At 32.0% G+C, this 25,191-nt stretch overlaps 1 protein-coding gene across 1 annotated transcript in view; it reads right to left on the reverse strand.

Annotated features, from left to right (window-relative positions):
* The window catches only part of LOC149480418 (neural cell adhesion molecule 1-like), a 97,963-nt gene extending 73,140 nt beyond the window's left edge, over positions 1 to 24,823 (reverse strand). The window contains exons 1-2 of the mRNA XM_089706323.1: positions 24,717 to 24,823; positions 18,694 to 19,339 (exon numbers count right to left, since the gene is read on the reverse strand). Of these exons, the coding sequence (XP_089562449.1) occupies positions 18,694 to 18,781 (88 nt within the window). The 5' untranslated portion in view covers positions 18,782 to 19,339; positions 24,717 to 24,823. The remainder of the gene's footprint in view (positions 1 to 18,693; positions 19,340 to 24,716) is intronic.
* Positions 24,824 to 25,191: the final 368 nt, after the last annotated feature.

Here is a 25,191-nt window from a genome sequence, read left to right on the forward strand (position 1 = left end):
TGGGGAAATCTTCCAAAGATACCCACGGCCCCCGGGGATGGAGCCCAGGGTTATGTCGGATTCTTACCGACTAAAACCCCACTGTGTTCCGTCGAGCCGCGCAGTTAGCCGGGGCCGCGGGTACTCTTAGAAATCGTCCACGACCACAACATCAACCTTACATCAACCATTTCAACAAACTCTTGCGACAAACACGTTTAATAACAAAACAAACAACAATTAATGACAAAACCTTGTCTTTACGTTTCAATTTATTAGTTACTTTAACAAGGGACCACTGGTTTCTATGGCTTGTAAAAATTAAGCTTACGGGTTATTAAGGTCACTTTGCAAAAGATACGTACATAAAACGTGGTCCCTGCGTAAAAGACCGTCATCAAAATAGGACACCATACCCTTCACTAGCAATCTTAATTTGTAGTTTAGGGAACCTTTCACGGTAAAACGCGGTAAGTAATGATTAAAGTCTCTTCCTTGTTCATAGTATAGAGATTACTAATAAAAACTTTAAAGATGTATTAATGAATATTTTATGAAAGAAAAATTGTACAATAAAATAAAAGCAAAATGTATGTATTTATATTAAAAAGGTATATATTGCTTTCAGCAAATGATTTATACAATACTAGAGGTCCGCCCCGGCTTCGCCCGTGGTACATATTTCGCAATAAAAGGTAGCCTATGTCCTTTCTCGGGTATCAAAATATCTCCATACCAAATTTCATGCAAATTGGTTCAGTAGTTTAGGCGTGATTGAGTAACAGACAGACAGACAGAGTTACTTTCGCATTTATAATATTAGTATGGATAATATTATGTATTATAAAATTATTTCAAGCTTATGATATCAAAAATGTTATTAGCAATTTGTAAGCTGAAACTAAATTAACGTCTTCAACCAATAACGAGAGAATAAATTTATTTAGTTATAACATTTCCAAGATATTGCTTTATAAATATTTCAATTGAAATTACTTCGACGTCAGACTATTAAAGCATTCAATTGCGGTTTATTTGCCTTACACTAAGTAACCTGTAATATTTGACCTCTCGAGTAACCAATACTGCAGGGAATTAGTTGATTTAACATGTATTCAAATCAATATAAATAAATACGATTCAAGTGCCTCTTTGTAATTTCAAAGTAATTTAATATTAAATAAATATATGCTTACTAAAGTAAAGAACGTTCTATTAAAATAGAAATTACATACACGTTTTGAAAGAATAATGTAGACTATTTTTATTCAAAAGTAAAATTAGGATGGCTCGCATAAAAAATATATTTTCGCGGACGAAATAACGGGTTTCAGCTATAACTATATATAGCATACATAATATTAAGCATCAATATTAATGTTCTAATTTTGAAATATACAGAACTCGAAAATTTCGTATAATTAAGAAACCTTGGTGTAGATTACAGAAGCCTTTTTTTGTCTCATGATTATTATAAACCTAGACAAGTCTCTTAAATGAAGTGTATTTTACGTCCAATAAAGTCCATTAAAGCAAATGAACTAATGAGTTACAATTAGTCAATTACATTGGTTCTATGAAAGTCAGCTACGCTCTACCCACGAGCATTGATATCCCAGAACTGAACTTATTCACAAATGTATGCACTAGTTTACAACTTCATTGGAAAGCGACGTAATTGATACAGTTATGTCATCATCCACGCGTAGATAACTAAAACATTAGTATTTACAACGAAATCAAGGCTTTATCCCCGTTCTAAATATTTGCTCTTTAACGCTAACAACCGAACATCCAAGAGCAACCACCTCGTAAGTAAGCACAAAGACGTAATTACTCTAACCAAATTCGAGTGACATTATAAATGAACGCCGGAGCCACTATATCACAAGTAAAACGATTATCCGCAACATATACTGGCTCTTCTAGCGTTCAGTTATCCAGTAAGAGCTTTGCCAAAGTCTCGCTTTGTTCCGGAGTGTCCGACCGTACAAAGCAGGCGTTGCACAAATAATTATGTGCATACAATTATTTTCTAAGCGTTTGTACGCTCCCTAACCACGAGACGCTCGGAGCCTTTTAATTTGAAATCCTTTTATTAATACGCTCGCCTATTTGTTAGCGTATGGATTTTACGTTGTAAGTTTCTTCTTTACATGAGGTACGTAAGATTTTAGTTTTCTTGTTCCGGGAAAAACGAGCTGTGTTCAAATAATAAAAAATAAAAAAATAAAATATTGTGTTCTTTACATTTAATATGGACCTGTAAAGAACTGACGATTTAAGCCTCGAGGTATATTAGAAGAATTCTAGGAAAGATAATGATAAAATTATAATATTAACAAGGATAATTCGCGGATCATTCTTGTTATAGGCTCGCTATGTCAGAATGAGATATAAATAAAATATACTATATTGCTCTTACAGTGAGAGCTTTTGAATCTGTACCTACTCAACTTTATAATCAAATGTAAGCAGATTAGGAAATTATACATAGTAGTATTTTGCACATATGCATTAATCAAATTCACCAGTTGAAATATCTTTTCTTCTATCTTCTGTGAACATGTAACGTCCCCGGTGGCCATATGACCTAATTTGCGTTATTACGATCCATTTCCACTATCTTAATTTGTTGAGAACAAATTACGATATCCGATTATTAAATAATATTCTAGTCTGTATTTTAAATAATCTTTGAACTTTATTTTTTAAATACTTATAAAGGTGGCATAAATCGTACGTTTGTTTTACTCGTAAAGAAAATACAACTTGATTAATGTACCTAAACATTAATATTTGTATACAGATTGTGTACATAACAGGGGCAACCATAAATCAAATAACGTAAAAGATAAATAGACAGTGTAACGACCTTTCTCTAATGAGCTTAAATCTCAAACTATGCGGCAGTTTTAAAACCGGCGAATCATTTGCGACACGCGTCATTGTCACACGCAGAATTCTTAAGTCGAGCGTAACTCTGAGCTGTCGGCGACGCATTGTGTTTCCGTATTAACGAGTATCACACAAAAGGACCCGCTCGTATATCAAACTAACGTCACGGCGATGTCTTCCTTCCTCCTTGTTACACTTGGCCCGCAAGAAAGGCCCTTTTTTATTGGGCATTTATGTAGTGTACGAATTATGGCGCGTAAAATTCACTGCTGCGTAAATTTCATTCAATTAAATTTGTTTTTATCATTTTTATGTATTTTATACTTACTTACTCTATTTTTTTCCTTAATAAAAATGTATCCATAATTAATTAGTGCACGTGTAAGTTTGTAACCGTATAATACGATTAAATATAGAAACAATCGAGGATAAATGCCAGATAAATGTTTGTAGCGTTCAAAGGAATTTTGTAACAATTTATCTGAGATTGCCATACTTTGCAAATAAAACTTCATACTTAAATTCAAAAACAACCATTTACCTTTAAGCTTCATATCTCCATAATATTATTACCTTTGATAATACCTTTTATGGCATCAATAAAAACTTTGTAATTTCTTGGGAATTCTTTCAAATAATTCGATACGAAGAAACTAAACAAAATTGGAGTGTTATTGTTTCCCCTATCCTCAGAAAATATATTTTATTCTCCGCGGGCGTTGGAAAGTCCAAAGTTCCCTAATGACTTCTTTTTGAAGTAAGAATATTTGAGTCGGCTATTCAGGAGGGCTTCCTATCTGCTTAACATTAGTCAAGTCTTTATTGTTTTACAAAGTTTGCACGCTAATCGCTCCGTGCTACTAATACCGAGAAATGGGACAAAATGAACAGTGTTACAAGTTCCGAGTTTTATATCACTTGAGTAATCTTCTTCTAAATAATATTGCAAATTGTCGTTTAACTCGAGAGATTTACTTGGATATTGTTGTTGTTCTCGAGTTACTAGTATGATTTGCTAAATCTTTATTTGCTGTTTAAATATTCTTGGGAAAGAGCAAATAAGATTCAAAAGAAATCCTCGTAAGCTAAATGTGGGTGTGAACTTGATTCCAAAAATCTTTAAGCTCACAATGGATCCGCGATTCTAAAGGGATTAACAAGTAAGGGACGCATGGCGGAGAGGAACAAAGCTAGGTATCTCTACAAAGTTCCTTTACTTGGCTTCAAAGTTACTATCATGAACTTTGCATGAAGCCCCTATATTGTTCGAAGTATACGATGATAAAATCGTGTATATATTTTCTTAATACATAGTTATGTGAAGTAATGTAACGAATGGGTATGTGATGGAATAAACTGCAAAATACGCAGAATTGCTCTTAATCTCTTTTACTAAGAACCGCCAAGTTAATATGTTTCCGATTTTTTACAACCATATAATCCAACATACTCTTACATAAAAAGCAATAGTACATTTTCTTGCAAAGTTCGAGTATGTTGTATCAAAGAATTGATTGTTGGATTAGAAGGAAAATATTTACAAATAAATACATCCAATCATCCAACCAAGTACTGAACAAATATGAAATATTCTTCAACGATTTTCTTTATACCAATGTGAGCGTAGCGCAATTTGTGTAAGAAAAATTCCAAGCATAAATATTTCTTATATATTTAGTACTAGTTAAGGAATTAAACGTAGTGTGTATTAATTCCGTTCATAATCTAAAAGCATTGCAAACATCAATAATTGTTTTCAAGAAAGAGAAAAACAATTTATCATTATACAAACTTTCCGACTTGTAATATAAGTAGAATGAATTACAAACATCTCAAATTTAATAGACGTACAATTTAATGAGGCAAAAACACGCCCTAAATTCTTGGAAGCGACAAATTACAAAAATAGTTTTCGATGGACGCTTCCGAAACACTTTTAAATTTCTTCTAATTGCTTTTTCAAGAGATGATATTAAAATGAGATTGTATTGCTTAATTGAGATGCAGACGGTCTGTGTCGACGTCGAAGCGGCTGAATACTTTAAACAGTGCTTAATTAGAGTTTCAAGGAGATTTTAATGAGCTGAGTCGACTAGCTAAACATGCGATACTAAATCTGTGTTCACTGATATCGATTTTCTGAGGGAGTTCGACTTTCCTCAGTAAAGCTTTGACCTTGAATAGTTCTTTATGAGTAGTTTCTTACAATGTCAAGTACAATGCCCACTTTCTTACAAAGCTCCAAAGGAGTTGAGTGAAAGTACTGAATATGTAGCGATGTAAGTCGACTTCAGAACTAATTCAATGATGGAAAACGAAGAAAATAAATTATATAGTGAAGTGTTCAAATGTACAAAATATTTTTAAGTATTAACCAAATCTATGTAAAAGCGAATAAGTCCTGTATTAGGTACTAAAAGCAGTTTGAGAATTGTAAAAAAATATCCTTTGTGAACACTCAATATAAATTTCTTTCGAATATTACGACTTAAAGTTTTTATTTTACACAAGAGGTCCGCCCCGGCTTCGCCCGTGGTACATAATTCGCAATAAAAGGTAGCCTATGTCCTTTCTCTGGTATCAAAATATCTCCATACCAAATTTCATGCAAATTGGTTCAGTAGTTTAGGCGTGATTGAGTAACAGACAGACAGACAGAGTTACTTTCACATTTATAATATTAGTATGGATTTACCTATAATACAATACATATAATATTACTCTCCCAATGTAAATGTTGTAATTAAGAAATATACTTACTCCATTCTCATCTACGAATTACGAATGTAACAGTTGAATTTAGAATTCTTAATTGACATTATCATAATAAACTCTCGCTGTGATCAAAGAGTAATGTTTGAACAGATGATAGAATTTATTATTTGATGTTCATTTCCATTACAGCACTATGTAAACTAATTTAGAGATCCAATTAAATATTTATCTTATCCAAAAATACCTCAACGAAAATACTTTGATTACTTTTACTATAATCTAAAAGCAGATTTTTTCAAGCCACTTTTGTATAATCTTCATTTTCATTTCGTTTTACGTTTTCTATAGTCTGTATTAAAAATTGCTTTCAAGTTTGAAATATTTTACGGCACTTAAATGTAGCCGTAATCACGACATTCGATTTACTTAAAAATTTGGACACTTCTTACAGCGTTAATAGTAACATTTTTTACGCAATAATATATTTTTATAATCGTTTCAGTATTTGAATGGAAATGGTTGTTGAAAAACTTTTACATTTCTTAGCTTTGATTGAAAAGAAGATAAACTATGAAGAATAATTTAATAAAATGTATTTTATGCAAGACAAAAAACTGTTTGGTAATTTGTATAGCTGTAAGCTAACTTAAGATTGTATTGAATGATTTCAATGCTTATCATAAAGTGTTCAAGTAAGTATTAACTAAATGATCGTGAAAAAAGTTTTTAAAGTAAAAAAGATTATTTTCTATACCACATGGATTTAAAGTTTCAATAGAAATGTTTGCATAACCAAAGTGAACGTTAAAAAGCTAATTCAGGTTAATACGAAACAAACTTTGTGTCTGTCTGGCGCGCTGTGAGCCGTGAACCGACATGCAATGCTCAAACCTCTAGTGGTTTATTAATTATTATGTGTTAAAAGAACTTTAAACTCAGACTTTGAGTGGAAACTGTAAAATACTTTAGTAGATAAAGATGATCATTATGATTATCATTTGATTGCATTTATATTATTTTTTTTTTCAAACTAATTGCGAGGTGGCATTCCAGTTTAAAGTTAGAAGCGATATCTATTTGAAATATTATCTGTATTTTAAGAAAAATAGATGAATAAAGTCTATGTAATTGTTTATTATATATTATAATAATAAATGTATAATTGTATATTATATCTCCATTCATTTTAAATTGACCTCTTTCATTGTATAGTTTATTAGTCGTATTTGATTTTCATTTAACATTGTCCCACGCGATCGATAACAGAGTTAGAGTGCTTTAAAAATATCGTTCGATAACCCTTAATTTTAATTCTTTCTTACCATGTCAACAGAATTTTAAGACCCGTAAAAATACTTGCTTTTACGACTATGTCTAGACACTACTTTTAAATACTATAAGTTATTTTTATTCTACTTTTAAAAGATTGTAAACGTTGGGATTCTTTTTAATCTTTTCCATATTGCACGTTATATTTCCCGCGCTATTTTAAAAGTTTCGTGAATGTGAGATTTTACTTTGAAGCATAATGTGCAGAAATGTTTGGAAACACTTCGTTTCTATTTATTTAGAAATATTTTTATGCACTGTCATTATGAAACTATGAAATTTCGTGATTTAGGTTCGTTTTTATGTTAACGTTACAGTTTGAGGTAAATGCACACTCATTACAGCATTTCAAAATTTTGTAAGTAGAGCTTTTGATTATATTGTATTATGAGATTTATAATAGATATTATATTGAATAGCTTTTATGTTTACTTCTTAATAGAACTACATTTAATATACTAACATTAAATGAAACCACTTCAACCTCCATTCTACTTAATAATTGCATTAATATGATAACATTATAACCGCTTGCATCTAACGATCATTTCCCACAGTAAAGCAGTTGAAATCTCAACTTGCCACACTTACATTGCAATAACAATAACGTTTATAGGGCGAGTTAAAAACAATTGTATTTCTTCAGAAGAGCGTAAAGGTAATGGCTGGCTTTAGTCGGGAAATATTTGCAAAAGCAACATTCGACCACAACTCGGAGTGTGTAATTTTACGTAGCTATCTCGTGAAATGCACTCGCGAATGGACAATTACGGTAAATGCTCCGGTTGCATACCTGTATTGATGCACAAAATAGCATTAATTGTCGTAATTTCTTTTCATGCTTTGTTCTGTAATGTCCCGTTAAATATTGGTTCTTATTGGGCATGGGTTCATATAACATATTATTAAGTTCTTAATTGTAGTATACCTGTGTATACCAATGCATTAGTATATCGCCTTTTATGCATGGAAGCATCCTGGATCCCGACCTGACCTTACCTCGTAAACACAAAATATTTATGTATTCGCCCGTGTGCTCAAACCACATACGATAATACCCGGCTCCGAAGGGTATTAACAATTATTATTAAAAGATGTATAACTGCATCTTTTATGTACCTATATTCACATTACTTAAAACAATTATTCAAATCAATGTCTTAGTAAATAGTGCTATAATTATGTGCAACATGAATGTTAATATAACGTATGTTTTTTTTTGCACACATCTTCATGTTCAACATTCACCAAAATATTATTTCGACGTATCATTAAGTCGCCGAAATAGACCTTTCTGCACTAAAAGCACTAACTAACAACCAAATTGACAGTTAGAATAAACGAATACGCCCAATTCAGAGAATAACTAAAAACGCTGTCACACGTCACTCTGTACAAGGATTGAGCAGAATAGGGTTTTAGCAGTGACGGGTAACAAAATGCGGTGACCTCTCACTCCGCGACGTTTTTCAAACGTCACCTCTTTTTAGATCGTTCAGTAACATTTAAATTACACAATACATACTCACGCGTGACATGTTGTAAGCTTAGTCGAATACCATTAAGTAAATATGTATTTTACTAACTAAATTAATTTAGCTTTGAATGTTTCAGAATTTACAGTAGGTAGGCTATAAAATTAACGGCGGTTGTTCACGCGTACGTAAATACGATACTAAATTATTAATTTGAATTTCAAGTGGATTTCGAGTTTCTCAATAGATAATATCAATAAAGATACGATCTGAATCGGAGAACAATCAGGCTCGTCGCCGATAATTACGTTGTTTCCATGACCGTTTAAATCTCCCTAATTATTCAGCGTTTAACATGCGCCAGTTCGTTCGCATTATGTAAAAACTGGGTCATATTGAGTTGCATCAGAAGCACGTGAACTGCGTAATTACAGCAGGGCAAACATGTAATTAATTTACGCCGGTTAAACTCACGTATTTTCGGCAAACAAATATGTGGCGACGGACGCCACTCTCAACTCGATACTAACTTTGTATAACTCCGCGGCACAGCCGTCTAAAATTATTATTTACGTTTCGCTCGCTCGACTGTATGAAGGATTAATTTTTAATGAATGTTTTAATCCTAAGCAAATTATGAAATTACGATTTACAGCACGTGTTTTGTTTGTTTCAGGTCTAGTCTAAGTGAAAATATGCAATAATTTGATAAAACTACATTTTACCATGCATTGGATAAAATAGGGTAAATTGAAAGGTATCACAAACTTAAAATGTAAAATACGTATTTTTTAAGCTTATGTCTAAATGGAAACCCGTCGAGCCTGAATTTGAATGTAAAGCCTAAAGGATCACTTTGTATAAAAAAACAATAGTAAATGTAGGGTGTCTAAAAACAGACTGATAGGCATGACTTCAGCCTTGTATTGTCATTTCCCCATTTAAAACAATAGAAGTGCTTTAAGAGCGTGCAGAGAGGGAATCATTGTGAGGTGAAAAAAATATACTTTACGTTATCGTAAAAATTTCCACACGAAAACATTTGTTTGTTTATTCTATGATATATATATATATATATATATATAATTTTTTTTCTTCTGATACGTCATCGTTAGTTATGTTGTTTTCACTTTGACTCTATACTATCAGGTACATATAATATCTTATATTGTCATAAGTTCAATACTGCGACGTTTAAAAAAAACAAAGTCTACTTATAATTGTGATATTCTACGAACAACGAATCAAATAAAGTTTCACTCGTTTCTTCGACATGAAAGAAACTAAATTTCTCCACATAAATGAGTGTAAAGTTACAATTTCATTTTTATCTCTCCTACAAGAGAAAGACAATTTCCTCTTGACATTTCACGGGTCTGTTACAATAAAATACAATGTCATACAGTCACGTATTCTTCACATTTATAGCTGTTCAGTTTCAGGTTAATGGTTCGAGATCAAACTGACTGCAGTTTAATGCTGCAAAATTATACTATAAAATTGTCATAATATATCACGAGTGTTTCAGTGTGGTGGCTCGATAGTAAAGGCTTCAGATTGTGAATGTCACATCAAAGGATCAAACTAGTAATTATATAATCACATAAGTAAGTTAAAATTAGCTAAATGTAAACTATGATGAAACGGTTTATGTCGAAGTAGTTATTAAAAAAAAAATAATTGTCTGTAAAGTCGGTTTACTGACGATAGTTGAACGTGACAACGTCCGATTGTGCTTCTTTGTCGCTCGTTCCGCGCTCTCGCTTGCACTTCAAGCCTTACATGGAACGCCTCAGAGCGAGGTAACGCCGCTTGAATCATGTTTTTTCGTGCGTGCAGCCGGCTTTATCGAATTGTAAGACGTTGTCACGTCAAAAGTTTGATGACATGTTACATCTATGATCTATCAACCAGGCTAGTAGGTATACATACGTATGATACAATGGAAACAAAACAGAATTATAAAAAAAGTATTATAGAATCATAAATTAAATATCTGTATATTATTATACTCTTTTACACCCGCATTTGACCGGTTATATGTTCGTTAATTCAAAATGGAATAAAATCTTCCACAAAGAAAGACTTAGTTAATAGTACCTTATTAAGAGGATTATTCTCTCCTTCGTCGATTTTTTGTTCGTTCGTTGTTTCGTTCATTGCGTTAGTGGAAAATTCCTAATGTAGCCCTGAGTTTATAAATACAATAATTTCAATTGAGAAATATATTGTTTGTCAAATTAATTGTTTGATACATTATTAATTGCGTATTACATGGATATCAAAAACTTTTCTTTTGACATCATTCGTCTTTTATCTAAATCTTATAAAGGTAAAAGAAAGCAAAATATAATTTCAATCAAAATTTATTTTATACTTCAACTAGAAACTTATAAACAGATCATAGGATTATTTCAAAATTTCGTCTGCAAAATATAGACGTATTTTTTACAGATATACATGAGCAATGACGTCAAGCATGCCAGATGAGAACTGCGGAGAACATTATTCAGGAAAGCAGCAGCCAATCGAAAACTTTGAGACGTGATCTCGAACTAAAAGTAGGGGTTGAACGATGCGTTATTAAAAAACTTTAGGACATCAGGTGGCAAAAAACGATACATATAATTTGGTATTCATTCTGCGAATTCAAATTGTACAAATAATTATGAATTTATTAGTGTACAAGAGCATCATGATAAGATTATTTGGATTTTGAAAGTATTTCAATGGCAGAAACGAAAATCCTTTGAAATGATTTATTATAATTGCCTACGCTCTGTCGGAGTATTCAAGTCTACATTCTCAGATTTTATTGAAATTTAGTTAGAACTTATGAGTTTATTTAAGACTAGCTGTGCCCGCGACTTCGTCCGCGTGGAATAGTGACTGCATAGTAGTTACTACTTAACACACAATTATTGAGTAAACACGTCTTGAAACACGTACTATCATATACCTACAACTAAATTATAAGTACTTACACATTATTATAAAGTTAAAAAATAACACAAAAGAACTGTTAGTAAAATTTATTACTAAACTGAGCTATAAAACTTAGGTACAGAAGAGTTCAAAATTTCCAGGATGTGGTTATTCTCCCGCTCCCATATTCCTTCTACTTTCACAGACTTTCAACTTTTCCCTTTCACCCCTAGTAAATGGCAGAACCGATTTGGATCTAAATTCTAAACCATGTCTAATCATACCTATATATTATGTACATGTCATATCCTTTCGTTTGGTACTCCATTTGGATTATGTATCCCCACTATCACCCCAAGGTGCCCTATATGTAATAAACAGATTAACCAATTTTGATAAAACATGACTAATTGTAATTCACACGTCATTTGATATGCCGCTTGATTATATTATTTGACCACATTCGATTATTCATTCCCACTTTTACCGCTATAAATCAATAAATGGATGAACCGATTTTGATTAAATATGCCTCATCATACTTCTCACGTCAGTTCATGCCCTTTCATTTGATATGCCACTTGGGTATATTATTTGACAACTTTTATTCCCACTTTTATACCTATATCCAATAAATGGATGAACCAATTTTGATAAAATATTGTACTTTACACGTCATGTCTTTCATTAGATAAGTCACTTGAGTATATTTGATAAAATTTATTTATTTATTCCCACTTTTACCCCTATATCAAATAAATGGATGAACCGATTTTGATAACATTGGACTACTTAATTGTTTCTGACAGGTCGTCTTTTTTCATTTGATATATCACTTGGGTATAACAGACAGCATTCGTTTTTCTCATTCCCACTTTTGCCCTACATATAATTATTGGATGAACCGATTTTGATTAAATATGCCTCATTATACTTCTCACGTCAGGTCATGCCCTTTCATTTGATATGCCACTTGGGTATATTCGACAACTTTTATTCCCACTTTTATACCTACATATTATATCCAATAAATGGATGAACCAATTTTGATAAAATATTATGTCTTATTGTACTTTACACGTCATGTCTTTCATTGGATACGTCACTTGAGTATATTTGATAAAATTTATTTATTTATTCCCACTTTAACCCCTATATCAAATAAATTGATGAACCAATTTTGATATAATTTGACTTGTTGTTTCTGACAGGTCGTCCTTTTTCATTTGATATATCACTTGGGTATAACAGACAACATTCGTTTTTTTCATTCCCACTTTTACCCCTCTATATAATAAATGGATGAACCGATTTTGATTAAATACCAATGCCTCATTATACTTCTCACGTCAGGTCATGCCCTTTCATTTGATATGCCACTTAGGTATATTTGACAACTTTTATTGCCACTTTTATCCAATAAATGGATGAACCAATTTTGAATATGTCTTATTGTACTTTACACGTCATGTCTTTCATTAGATACGTCACTTGAGTATATTTGATAAAATTCATTTATTTATTCCCACTTTTACCCCTATATCAAATAAATGGATGAACCGATTTTGATAAAATTTGACTAATTGTTTCTGACATGTCGTCTATTTTCATTTGATATATCACTTGGGTATAACCTACATTAACAACCTCTATTAACAACTAACATGCGTTTTTTTCACCCCTATATAATATAATAAACAACTAATGTAACAAAAAAACCGCATCTAATTCGTATTACCCGTTAGCGAGCTACGGTGGCACAGACAGACATGCAATACACACATAGCGGTCATAACACCCCTCTTTTTGCGTCGGGGGTTAAAAATATAATACCTACGACATAATTTCAAAGGCCTTTTATATAGAAAATTTACCTAGAAGTAACCATAATGCTATTTGTGCAGGTTTTAGACTTATGAGCAAAAATCTAAATAAAGGTCCTTTGACCCCCCCTACTACCCCCTCAGCATAACCACCCCCCCCCCCCACGCTTGGGGACTTTCGATATGATCATCTGGACATGTCAAGGAATAACTTTAGCGTATAATTTACGTAATAAAGTAATTCATGTATAGAATGCCTTAGCAAATGTTCGCTGTGATTACTTAAATGGTCATAACTTTTTTATTTATGAACCGATTGACATGAAATAAACACTAAATGTTAAATGAAGCTTACCACAATATATTAGTGAAAACCGCATCTAAATCGGATAAGCCGTTTCTGAGATTAGCGTGTTCAAACATACAGACAAACAGACAAACAGACAAACAGACAAAAATTTTTTTAACAACAGCTTTGGGTTTGGGATCGATTTAGTAATAACCCCTGCTAATTTTTTTTTACATATTTTCATTGTACAGACACCACTTTTCTAGAATTTTATTATATGTATTGATGATGATTGATGATATCTCGCTTATCTTAATCTTAATATCTTAATCTTAATCTTAATCTTATCTTAATACTATTATAAAGGCGAAAGTTTGTATGGATGTATGGATGTATGGTTGTATGGATGTATGGATGTATGGATGTTTGTTACTCTTTCACGTAAAAACTACTGAACCGATTACAATGAAATTTAGCACACATATAAAGGGTAACTTGGATTAACACATAGGATAGGTTTTATCCCGGTAATCCCACGGGAACGGGAACTATGCGGGTTTTCATTTGAAAACGCGGGCGAAGCCGCGGGCGGAAATCTAATTCTTCAATAATTTTTATAATATTAAATACACAATATGTTTTTTTATTTTAATATGTAGACGATACGAATTGTAGAGGGACATTCCATGGGAATATCAATAAAAAAGATAGTGTGCTTAAGTTATAATAAAGCTATAAACAACAAATTCATTTTTAATCAATTATTAATTATTATTATATTTAAGTTTTACTATTTGTTGGATGGAATGGATGTTTCATGTTGTTTTCAGTTGTACTGTGTACTGAATAGCTGTAAATTAGTTTAATTATTGCATTTGTTTACATCAGCCATAAATCATAACTAATTTTACGCTAGGTGTTTACGATAGAATTTATTAGCACTGTATAAATAATGTAGTTTCGATAATTGTACAATATTGCATTGCAAATTACCGGAGACAGTGTACGAATGAATACTGAGCTTCATTATTAACAATTCAAATTTTATACGTAAAGAGATCTCTAATGTAATTGCATTTGCATATGTAAATAAATTGAAGTGTAGCAAAAATGCACTTTAAGTAATTGCTGATATTATAGAAACGTTCCATATGCATTTTTTGCATGTCAAGTTAAAGTTGAGGTTCATGATATTTGTATGCAAAAAATTCATGTACATTTTTATATGAAGGGTCGTGAGTCGTGACATCTCTATTTATTTTATACTAGCCGCTCGCCCCGACTTCTCCTGTGTAAAAACGATTTTTTCTACAATTTTCAAATTTTCGTATGCCGTGCTCTACCACTTGATATTGTTATTTATTTGTGGATAAGCTTTTATGGCTCGGTATAGCAATTTATACGAACAATTTAGAAAACTGTAGAAAAAGAATGGATTGGTAGAGTCAAAAGTTGACAAAATTTGGACAGTTTCTTTATAAAAACAGGTAGTTAAAACAATCTGTTTGTTACTTTAAAAACTGAATTGCACTTTATTCATACCGTACACACAAATGTACAACCGACATATAATTACGGACACCTATGGGCAATATGTGATTAACTCCAGATGTCACGTTCTTGTTCAGTTGTTCACCTCTAAACTTTAGTGCCATCTTTGATTGCTTTAGAAGCGCAGACTTAGTTCACAATACAGAACCAATACAAAATTACTTTGATCGAGAATCTAGTAATATACGATCAAAATGTAATATGTAGTACTACTTGGTCAGATATTAACTGTATTCGTGATTTACATTGAAACAGTTTGACTAAATTCTGCTCAGTCATTCTTGGGTTATAACTTGATATAATTTTTTTAATATTGTATCATCCTGGTTTTTATAATAGTTTTATATGAAAAGCGAAATCTTATGTACCCTGTTGGGTATATTATGGCAGATTTATTATTCATCCATCTGTGTCACTGATTGAAGAGAGAAGTGATCAGCTTATTGTTTGCCGCTAGACCGCGAAATTTTCTGCGCCTCGGAATCGAACCCACGACCTCTCAGTACTACGCTCACGCATTTACCACTGTATCAAGTCGTTGGTCTTTATAAAATAAAGTACAACTTCATATCAAAAGTATTAAATAAAATATTTCAAGCGAAAATAATACAGCCCTTTCATTTCGTCGTATAATTATTTCATCTTTTATTCAGGCGTTAAACAGATCCTTAAAGTAATATATATGAAGTTTTCATTCGTCAGACGTTTAACGTAACTATTGCCATTTCACATCACCGTCTGGCATTACGCCAGACTATCACTTTGTCTTGTCAAGAGCCTCTTTCTTGAAGTAAATTACTCGCTCCACTTTATAGCGTATATTTTGATCCTGTTTAACGAAAATAATACAACCACATCACCTGTTAATAAACTGTAACTTTTATTAAATGTGAAATGTGGGCATTGAAGTTAAAAATACTATTTAAAGAGGTATAGTCAGAATGATAGACAACTGTAAAAAATATTAAGTAATCGGTGATGCGTAAAAATAATATTTTAAATCGACGCTGTTATTATTAAAAAAAATTATTTATACTGTGCTCGATAATATACATAAAAGTTTTTATCAACTGTTTTAAAATAAATTAATGGAAAATCACTCACGTATTTCACGGTAATGAATCTACGAATTCAAATTACTGACTATAACTCATAGCACGCAAATCATGAGGCGTTTTATCTTGTATCATTTAATCAATTAATCACCCACGCCCATTAAGATTTGCATCTGTACTGAAACATCAATAGTTAATACACTAAATACAATTTCATGTAGGCTAAGACCTAGATTTTGTGGTAAGCTTGCTTCACTAAAATAGTGAAGACATAAAAATAAATATTAATTACGTAAAATTATGTGGCTTAAAACATAATATTTTTTTTTATTATAGGTATGTTATGGAATTCATTATCAGTTTTCAGTCATTTTCAAAATTACATTAAATTAAAAAGTAAAGTACTTCAACCGGCATACTGCTAACAGCTCTGTTTTGATGGTTTTTCACAAATTCAAAAGCTTTAATAGACTCAACGTTAACATTCCACTCAAAACAATCTTTCTTCGGAGCATTTCGGAATCACGTAAAATATTGCTAAGTAACGCTACTTAAAAGGTATCCAATTTCCTATCTTTACCTTTTATTCCACACCTTGCACAGTTTAGCCGCACCTTGTAATGGGTACAATTTGGAACACTGAAACTAGATAGACGGAATTTATAATATGATTTTGTAAAATACAATACAAGAAGCGGTATGCATAAGTGATTAACATTCGATAAAAGGTCATGTATTATAATTAAGTGAATTTCAAGTTTTAGATAAATATACTGTAGAAGCACAAGCAAGGTGTATTCTTTAAATCATATTTGTTTCAAAGACTTGATCAATTAAATATTCATTAAAAATATTAAAATTTTAATTGGTAAAATCTTTGAATGCCTAATTAGGCAGAACTACTAAAGCTACTTATTTAGAATTTGTTAAAGTTTTTATCCAATTTAAAACAAAAACTCATGTGCGACTTTAGACAGACAAATAGACAAGTTTAAACTAATTCCATAATAAAAACATTCTCACTGACATTTAAAAAGCCTTAACAAGACAAAGAAATTGGCGATATGCCAACTCGTTTCCTGCAAGAAGCCTTCTTAGTTCCTACCAGTAAAGAGTATGAAAATACTGGAAAGCGAAACGATCAAAGATTGTTCTGTTTTAAAACGACAATAATGCAAAGTTTTCTTGTTTGAAACCGGCAGTTTCGAAAATAAACATTTAAATAGTTCCGCTTTTGTTTATTTCACTGTTTAGGGCTGTTCACTGCACGAGTTTTTATGATTAATAAGGCCGCTTCATTTAAAGCTGAGCTAATTTTTCATGATTATACACAACAAGGAATGTCGTGTTAATTGCTGGATTATGTTATAGTCCACTGGTTTCTTACTTTGTTTGTTTATGTTGCTTATTCAGAAATCATATTATCATTTAGATGGTTTTATTTTAATACGTTTTTAGATCTTGAACCGCAACTAAAAAGATAACTAATATTGTTTATGTAAATCGACTTTTCTTTTGGTGATGATATCGAAGAAACATATATAAATAGATAAATAACGTTTCTATAAAAATGAAAACATTTCTTTTATAAACAACTAGAGGTCCGCCCCGGCTTCGCCCGTGGTACATATTTCGCAATAAAAGGTAGCTTATGTCCTTTCTCGGGTATCAAAATATCTCCATACCAAATTACATGCAAATTAGTTCAGTAGTTTAGGCGTGATTGAGTAACAGACAGACAGACAGAGTTACTTTCGCATTTATAATATTAGTATGGATTCACGTACCTATTCATATTCTTAGTATTTCTATTGTATTTTATATTTGTTATCATTTTGGCACAATGAAGTGTAACAAAAACTCACGATAAGGCATTCGTGTGTGCGGCGAATATTCTGGTATTCAAACAAAAATGATATAATATTTCCGCGCGTTAGGTAATTTCGTCTAAGAAATTCAGCCTGATTTAGAGGTACCCTCAGACAGCACGTAGCGATAAAATACAATGAAGAAAGAATATAAAGTCAAATCAACTCCACCTGCAAACAGCACATCTTGTGAATATTAAGGCGAGATCTGGCGCTCTATTGTAAAAGCTCTCTGAGAATCAACAGCTTGTAATATATTTTTTATTTCATTTCACTTTGAAGTTGCGTGATCGCTTTAAAAGACGGTTGAAGGTAACTATTTATGTAGACTTAACTACTCATTTGAAATCATGCATTCTCACTGAAATAATAAGTAAGTTCGGTAAGTTCTTTCTCTTTTATTTAATAGTAATACGTGATTTAACATGCCAGGTTTAAGAGGTAAGAGATAAAAGTATTTTATTTGTATAAAATTTTAGTAAAATATTAAATTTGATTGATAGCAGCTAACAATCAATATTCTCTCGCGCATCTCAACTTATACATCTATCTTAACAGTAAAAAATTGGCATGTACTTCATTCATTCCATAATTTGGCGAGTACGAAAAAATATAATTTCCACAATGTCCATAAAATACTAATAAATTAAAATAAATGAAAACTGGCAAATAGTTCAGTGTCTTAACATAAATCAAAATAATTTAATAACTATGAAGACTTACCTTTCTCATTTATAAGTATTACATAGACATAAATAAAGAATAATAACTCAAAAAAACCCTTACCTAAATCTTCAGCATCCTCACTCCACTCGCCCGTCCCCAGCACTAATGCAGCAGACGTCAAAATCACTAAAAAGTACTTTAGCGCCATTTTAACACGTATATAATATACGTTATGCCACTATACACACTATTTACTAATTAAACTTTGGCGCATATATTACTTAACTTAATTATTGTCGATTCAAATTCAACCCGTGTGCCTAATTTACGTAAAAGGATATCGTTTTCAATGGTAGGAAAATTTTTAAAACGAAAATTGACTGTCCATTCCGCGCTCGCTTTTTGGTTACTTTCATTATTCTATTGATAATGGCTTCGGTTTTAGTCATTCAATATAATCGTAATAGTCTCTGATTCAGCACATTTTTTATTTTATTTGAACACTATAAAACGGCTAGAGTTATAGGGCACGTTTCCATCGCGCCAAAATTGAATAAGCGATCACACAATTATCTTTACCAGATAAAAATAATGAGGCCTTATTCTATTAAATTAATGATATGTGTTTATTTAATATGCTGGCAACACTGGCGCTATTTAGTGTAATGTGTAACACGCACGGCTTCGCTTGGGTCCCGGCTTAATATGCCGATGAATAATTCAAGACTCTTTTAGCAACGGTGTGCGCTCCACGACAAATGGACACCTGGAACAAAATACAGTACCTCATTTATGTGCGCATATTTTGACAGGTAGTATATAAAATTGATGGAAGGGATACATTGATATTAGTTAGGGGATGGACGGAGATGATTGTACGTGTACCCTATAGTTTAACGGCTGCTCGTTTGATCGTATTTTACGAGCGTGTAAGCCAAGAGTTGTCAATAAATATGTACTAAAATTACTGGTTAGGGAGCCAGAAGCAGATTTTATGACCAAGTTCCTCTCAAGCGGTAATTAGTAAAATGCATCAGAGTATAGTATTATAAAGCCTCGTGAACGTCAGCTGGAGCTCGGTTGGGGGGATGAGCGGCTGTAGCCTCCCACGCACGTAGGAAAAAAAAATACATTCATTCATTTCCTCTCAGCTAAAAATTTGTCAAATTGTAGCTAACCCAATATCTCAACGAAAAAAAATAATCAGCTGGTTACAGCATGGTGTATTATACGTCAGCTGGTGGCTCGAACATGAAAAAAAAAATATTATTTTCCGTGATTTCCTCTCAAACAAAAATTTACCTGATGATAGCTTATATGTAACTGTGGATAAATATATAAGTCAGCTGGCTGTATCTTGGTGGAAAAACCGTCAGCTGATACTTTGAAACTTATTACATAGGAGTTAGACAGAAGCATCTATTGCCAATTTATATGCATCAGCTGACTAGATTTTCCTCAACTTATTGCTAGCTGATTCTTTTATTTATCGCATCAATATATTTTTAACACTCTCACTCACAAATTTTCATCTGAGAGGAAATGACGATATCTTTATGGAGTTTCTTGCCGGTTCTTCTCCATAGATACTGCTTTCCGAATCGGTGGTAAATTTAAAGAATGTAATGACGATTCAAAAGTGCTTCTGGAAGAAGTCTAATTGAATAAATAAATGTTTGAGTTTGAGTTTGAGTTTAATTATTCGACATTACGCTTCAATATAAGAGTTGAGTTGAAATAAACATTCAGTATCAATATTTTTGAAACGAATAAGTATGTAATCAAATAATTTTATATATTTAAATAATTAAATAATCAATTAGCAATAAATGAACTAGTTACTCGATAAATAATATTTATTATATAAACTTGATAAAACATTATAATGAGATTTATTCGTTTTCGCTCTGACAACCCTCCATGGGTTTTTATCTTCCATATATTCCTTAATGCTGTAATAGGCTCTCTGAACTCATACGTTTTTTACATAATTTTTAAATTTAGCACTACTAAACTCTTTAATACTATGAGGAATTCTGTTGTAAAAAAGTATACCTTGGCCCATAAATTAATTTTTAACTTTAGCTAACCGGTAAAATGGCATTTCAATTTTATTTCTGTTCCTTGTGCCATAACGGTGTCTTATCTACTACTCTTGTGTGTAAGTCTGCGTTTTTGTGTACATATAAAATATTATTAAATATATACTGTGATGGTACAGTGAGGATACCAGTATTCTTAAAGAGATCTCTTAGTGAGTCCCTAGCACGTAAATTATAATATATAGAGCGTATGGCTCTTTTCTGTAATATAAATATAGTTTCTATATCTGCAGCCCTGCCCCATAGCAGAATTCCATAGGACATAATGCTATGAAAGTAGCTAAAATAAACCAATCTAGCCGTGTCTTCATCGGTGAGATGCCTTATTCTTCGAACTGCATATGCAGCTGAACTAAGCTTAGCAGCGGTGGTGGCAACATGGGCCCCCCATTGTAGCTTCTCATCTAGTGTCAAACCAATCACAAGAAAAACAGTGGAATCCACAGGGTAAGTATAATACCTCCCCGTTTAAAATAATATCCCTTTTCACCTTTTTTACATTTGGAAGGATAAATTCTACACAATTTGTTTTTTTTTTTTGCATTTAATAATAAATTATTAGCAGTGAACCAATTGGATATGCGTAAAAGAGCAGAGTTTATTATATTGTTTTTTTTTATCGAGTAACTAGTTCATTTATTGCTAATTGATTATTTAATTATTTAAATATATAAAATTATTTGATTACATACTTATTCGTTTCAAAAATATTGATACTGAATGTTTATTTCAACTCAACTCTTATATTGAAGCGTAATGTCGAATAATTAAAGATATCGTCATTTCCTCTCAGATGAAAATTTGTGAGTGAGAGTGTTAAAAATATATTGATGCGATAAATAAAAGAATCAGCTAGCAATAAGTTGAGGAAAATCTAGTCAGCTGATGCATATAAATTGGCAATAGATGCTTCTGTCTAACTCCTATGTAATAAGTTTCAAAGTATCAGCTGACGGTTTTTCCACCAAGATACAGCCAGCTGACTTATATATTTATCCACAGTTACATATAAGCTATCATCAGGTAAATTTTTGTTTGAGAGGAAATCACGGAAAATAATATTTTTTTTTTCATGTTCGAGCCACCAGCTGACGTATAATACACCATGCTGTAACCAGCTGATTATTTTTTTTCGTTGAGATATTGGGTTAGCTACAATTTGACAAATTTTTAGCTGAGAGGAAATGAATGAATGTATTTTTTTTTCCTACGTGCGTGGGAGGCTACAACCGCTCACCCCCCCAACCGAGCGCCAGCTGACGTTCACGAGGCTTTATAATACTATACTCTGATGCTTCTGACGAATTATCTCTTGAGAGGAAATAATGAACCCAATTTGCACCTGGCTCCCTAACTATACTTGTTGCGTTGAATTCGTTATAATTAAGGGCTTTTAGTTTCGCTTTAGTTAGGAATATAGAAATATAAATATCATCTTAAAACTAGATTTGTGTTGTAATAAATAGCAAAACAAAGTATGGAAATATGAAATTTCTTTTACAACTGCAGAACTAACATTCTAGTTGAATTGAAAAATTTTATGCAAGTAACATTGCATTCATATTTAAATCGTTCTGTATTGCGTAAAAATGTTAAAAATGTAATATCATTAACGACACAAATATTATTCTGCATTTGTTTAATATAGCATCACAAAAATGGAATACGTCTCAAATACAAAAATTGCTTTTAAAGTAATTGGCCGCTCCCAGAAACCTGAGAAGCTAAAGAAACTATTATGAAGCCATAACAACCTCGGTACAATTCTGTCGCCAGTAAGCCATTTCTATTTATTTAAAGAGGGAATTTCTCTAAGAAAAATTTAACAAAAGCTTTCAAGAAGCAAATCCTTCATCAAAGCAGCTCAACGACCCGGAGCGAGTGCCGAAGCGCTAATGTAGTTTAGGAGACATCGTGTCCCTGTATAGCTTTTAAGAAACATGTTACGTGATGGTGTTGCAAAATATAGTCAAGAATTGCCGCGTAAAAGGAAAATGAAGTTCGATATTGTGTTCTGCGCTAGTACAATTACTGGCTCGTACATTGAATCGGTTACTTTCTATTGTAATAGCGTAAAATGAATTCTAACCGCGTGGTTTTCTATCGTATATTTTCTTCTTTGGCATTTGTCTGATGACAGCAACATAATGGATTATTGAATGAAAGGAAAAAGCATTTTTATAATTTTAATTAACAAGCTTGTGATACAGCACATAAATAAACAAAAATTGCTAAAATAATACCACGTCGCGTCGTATACATTATTTAAAACGAGCAGTGTAACAAATTCATGAATGTGTTTTCATTAATTATTTTTATGTTTGAATCTGTCTTTACTTTTCTAAAGGAAAACAAGAATTTGAGTATTAAAATAGTAGTGTTTACAATTCTAATAAAAGGCTATGTCAAGGTCAATTAAGACATTATAAACATGCCCTTCAAACATTGTAAAGTGGAAAGTTTAAAAACAAAAATAGTTTTCAATCAGGCAGAAGCTACTTATAGGCTGGCATTACTACGCATATACGAAAGATTAACTTTGGTCTAAATAAGCTATTACATGAGAACTCCCGCAATAAAGCACTGCTTTTTATTTAATTATAACAGATGTCGATAATGTTAATTAACATACTAGTAGAACATACATATAAACAGAGAACAGATTTTGCGAATACAAGTGGAAACAATACAAACTATTACTTGCACGCTGCCTCGTTCGCACATTTTTTTTTTTTTTTTTTGTAATGTATTGATATGAATAATTCAAGCATTTTATGAATAAGCCTATAGAATATAGGTACATCTTACCTTATTTTATGTTTGTAGCAGCATTCATGTTTATATTTCTCAATACTAAATAATGAAAGATTTAAAATATTTAAAATGAACTACTTAATATAACTATATGCTATGTGATTAATTAAACAATTCATCGGAAAGCTTTATTTAAGCTCTGATCATGTATGCATAAAGTGTAAACGCAATTATTATAATTTATTAAAACAAATATTTTTGTAAACACAATTAAATCTGGAATCAAAATTATCTCACTATAATAAATTATATAAAGTTTATAGAAAGAAATAGACAGGTGAAATCACTTTTTCATTTACGAAAGGAAAAACAAAAGTCACAACAAGCAATTAAGAAAAGAAAAATATAATAAAGAAGAATAAATACAACGACAAATAGTAATAATTTATTTAAGTATATACTTATAATAAATGACTGCCGTATTATATTTGCATTTCCAACTATAGAATCAACAATGACGTAGTAAATAGTAATCAAACAACAACAGCAATTTAAAAGACATTAGAATGATTTTATAAAACTGATTTTATTGTCACGTTCCTTTGATGTCTTTGATTATAAGCAAAGAATGATGGTTATGGTTTATTTACATGCTGCTTATATTTTAGGAACATTTCTATTTGAGTTCCAAAATAACTTTTAAAAATAATATAAGAAAAAAGGCTTCGAGGTTAGTAATGCATCTCTAATAACTCATAAGTTTAAATTGTTTGTTCTTTCGTAGCACGCGCTACGAAAACACGTAGCACAGTTTTACATTAATTACGGAATAATCCAACATGAAATTAATTTCTAAACTATAAGAAAGTTTTTAATTAAATACAGATGATAAGGTACCAAGAAAAAATTGAAGTTACATCCTAATAACTTCATTCAAAACTCTGACTCAAACAGCTACTAGTAAATAACAAGATTATTATTAAAAAAACAAAATACCCGACTGCACACTAAATAAAGGGAAATTTAGAAAAAATATTATTATGTCTTTATCCCGTGGGACTTTTAGGATAAAATGTATCCTATGACACTCCCGTAATCAAGACAAATCTAACGATACCTCATACATCAAAACCCATCAAGCCGTTTAGGCTACAGGTGGTCACAAAGGAAAAGACATACATACATACTTACATACACTCAAAAAACATTACCCTCCTTCTTTGGCAGTCGGGTAAAAATCCCATTAAAAATTAAGTTTTTAAACAGTTTGTTTATTTCAGTACAAACCTAAGTAGCGCTATCAGTCCGGTAAACAAACATGTGTACGGCACTTGGCGCACTATCGCGTGTCAATGAGGCACAAAGTTCGTAGCACACGCGTACGGCAAAGCGCGTGGCGCGCGGTTGACTGAGCCGCGCGTCGTATCGCCACCTCGCTACGTAGTGCCTACGAGCTACGGTGCGCGAACCGAACGCCTGACTCGCCTCCAGGTAAGCTTTCTCACTGCCAGCTACATATTAATTGCTGCGAACCGAATTAGCGCATTGACCGTACCGTAGCTCTCGTTAAACCTTGTCAAAATGCTTTCCAGAATAAATCGTTATTTCCAGAATTGTTCTAATAGTTGTTTTGACTTTCGCTTCACCTCGACACGCGTATAATTAATGCTGTAGAAGCAATTTTTCGATATAAATTATTAATTAACAGTTCGCGAACGTAAGATTAATGTAATTAGTGTCGCATTCATGTTTAATGATTGCA

The sequence above is a fragment of the Colias philodice genome, chromosome 18, assembly GCF_061535455.1.
Source record: "Colias philodice isolate Cphi_HAF_F1 chromosome 18, ilColPhil1 Martin Lab GWU primary, whole genome shotgun sequence".
Lineage (NCBI taxonomy): Eukaryota > Metazoa > Arthropoda > Insecta > Lepidoptera > Pieridae > Colias > Colias philodice.